This window comes from Montipora foliosa, chromosome 6 (genome assembly GCF_036669935.1).
Source record: "Montipora foliosa isolate CH-2021 chromosome 6, ASM3666993v2, whole genome shotgun sequence".
Classification (NCBI taxonomy): domain Eukaryota; kingdom Metazoa; phylum Cnidaria; class Anthozoa; order Scleractinia; family Acroporidae; genus Montipora; species Montipora foliosa.
The window spans coordinates 4,501,846-4,504,345 of NC_090874.1; the positions used below are offsets into that span (position 1 = coordinate 4,501,846).

Genomic DNA, 2,500 nt, shown 5'->3' on the forward strand with positions numbered 1-2,500 from the left:
GATGCAACTCAATAGGATTAACACAGTTTCAAATTAAGAAATTAAACCCATGCATGTATATATGAAGTTAAGCTTTAGGCTGTTTATGTATGATATACCTCTGTCTGCCGCGATACTCTCATCAACACCTTTGTCGAGAACTTTCTTCATCATTGCCACAACTAAATGCAAAAGATAGAGACAGCAATCAAAATATGCTCTCTTGCAATCCAACACCAATACTCGATCCCAAGAAGAGCGCACGCTAATGGTTGCTATAGAGCGGAGAGATTTCGATTCTGCTCAAAGCGCGCATCTTGGCAGAATTCGACTTTCTTACTTTCGTCTGCTCACTAAAGTTCGCCAAATTAAGGAGCAAACATTTTAAGTTTCTTTTTTCCCTAAAACGTTATTGAAAGCGAGTTCGCAATCTATAGTTCAACTGCAAATGTTCCGAAAACAGAAGGGCGAAACGCATAGTAACATTGCCTTTAAAAATACTGAACAGGCTTAGGTCAGAGAAGAGAACATTCGCTTCCATTTTCGGACTCAACGTTATCGGCATGTGGGTTGGGTTTGTTGGTTCTCTTCTCTCACCCTGCTAGCAGAGCCTTTCTTTTGCTTGCTCGATTTTGGCGTTCTCGAGAAAGGTTCTGCTTGAATCGAGTAAGATCTTTATTGAATACGCGCTGCATGTTGCCAGGATACAGTCTCGAACCCAAGCCTAATATGCCAGATCTCGCCGCCATTTTGGTTTTTCATAGTACAACGGGCTCAATTATAACCAACGGTTTTGTCACTAAACGGACACTCGCACTGGAAAAACCGGTTTGACGAGAGAAAACAAGATTGACTAGTCCAGAAGTTGGGGCTGCGGCAGCTTCAAAGAGTTGACGCGATTCGGGCAGAGCCTACTTTTCTCCTCCTCAGTAAAGAAAAAGACAAAAGGAGGCTCTGCTTGCAGGGTGCTCTTCTCTGCTCCGAAAGGTTTCTCCTCGGGGTACCGGTATTCCAATTTTTCCTCCTGACCAAAAAAACCAACGTATGATTTGACCTGCGTTACTTTCATGAGATTCCGATCGATTTGATTTATTTTACGGCCACCCTTGTTGGTAGAGCGTTTGTGCTCAGCCTGTTGAATTTGAAACTTAATTACCATTTTTCATGTTAGTTTATTTTCTAAGTAACTACATCGTCGGGATGTATAGCCTTACTGTCTTTCGGTTCTCCGTAGGCGTATTTGTATTCCTTGAAAGTCGGATCGGTGTTATGGAATTCTTTCATTATCTGGCGCGTGAAAGGATCTGAAATGAATGTACAACACTCGTTAAATTGAGACAAAAAAGACAATGCTCTGTAAAAATGTTTAGAGTGTAAGTTAAAAGTTTCTCTCATGAACCGCCTGGCAAGTTAAACTTGAAGAAGTCGTTTAAACGGCCAAAGTACTCTTTACTGATTTGATTCCAAATTCCCTTTGATTACCTCCGAACATAATTATTAGCAGTGAGTTCATTCATGGAAATCTTGTCAGTGGTGATCAGTTTCTAATTCTTTCCATATCCCTTTAAAAAACACGATCACGCCAAAGTACCGCCGCAGAATTTTCAGAGAGTAAACAACGTGAATGCAAAATTAACAAACTAAGGACAAACCTATGAAAAACATGCGTGGAGCGTATGCACCATCAACATCATATTTTTCCGCTGATTTTCCGCTGTCATCCTAAGAAAGACAAAATTCCAGAGATTGAAAAGGTTTGTAGTATCACAATTAATATTCTTGAGGGTGATAGCCAATAGAAACGCAGTATTTAGGTCACGTTTTTTCTCCTGTACTACCTTAATTTACTCGTTTTCTGTATCCAAATTACAAAACGGCCATTCTTTAGTCAAGATAGACAAAAGCAATTTTATGGTATGGGATTTAAGATCTTCAATTTCCTTGTATCTACCATTTGCGGAACAAACTGAGAAAACAGGAACGATAGACCATGAAAAGTTCTTCAATAATCATCTCGAACCAAACTGCGGAATTTAGTGTTCTTTGCTACGCTTTCCCGGGAACTATACCTTGTTCCCTCTCCACTAAGAAATCAACAATACTGTCAACGAGAGTTCAGGATTATTATTTCTCTAGTATGAAGCACCGCACTAAATGTCAGGATGAAATAAGATCTTCCCAATCAGACTCTTTCCAGAAAAAAAAAATCACTGCTTACTGTGAATTGCTTAACTTTACCTCAATATTGATCATGATAAATTGTTTGCTTAATTCAGCAATCTCGCTGGACTTGGCAACCTTCTTTTTCAACGCTAAAAGGAAAAAAAATATAACGTATTAAGGCAAGTAGCACCTGATACGTTTATGTCGGGTCAATCAACAAAGGTTTAAAAATAATAATTTTATATTTTTCGTATTAATATCCTGTGTTGCTTTCTGAGGCTATACTTATCGTAAAATAGATAAAAAAGAAAAATGGGAATATTAACAATTAGAGTATTCAAGTGTGGACTGCTTTTAC

At 38.7% G+C, this 2,500-nt stretch overlaps 1 protein-coding gene across 2 annotated transcripts in view; it reads right to left on the minus strand.

Moving 5' to 3' along the window:
• LOC138006398 (uncharacterized) overlaps positions 1 to 2,500 on the minus strand; it is a 47,864-nt gene that overhangs the window by 15,092 nt on the left and 30,272 nt on the right. For both annotated transcript variants that reach the window (XM_068852694.1, XM_068852693.1), the window contains exons 21-24: positions 2,218 to 2,291; positions 1,632 to 1,701; positions 1,194 to 1,283; positions 99 to 161 (exon numbers count right to left, since the gene is read on the minus strand). In XM_068852694.1, coding sequence (XP_068708795.1) covers positions 99 to 161; positions 1,194 to 1,283; positions 1,632 to 1,701; positions 2,218 to 2,291 — 297 coding nt within the window. The remainder of the gene's footprint in view (positions 1 to 98; positions 162 to 1,193; positions 1,284 to 1,631; positions 1,702 to 2,217; positions 2,292 to 2,500) is intronic.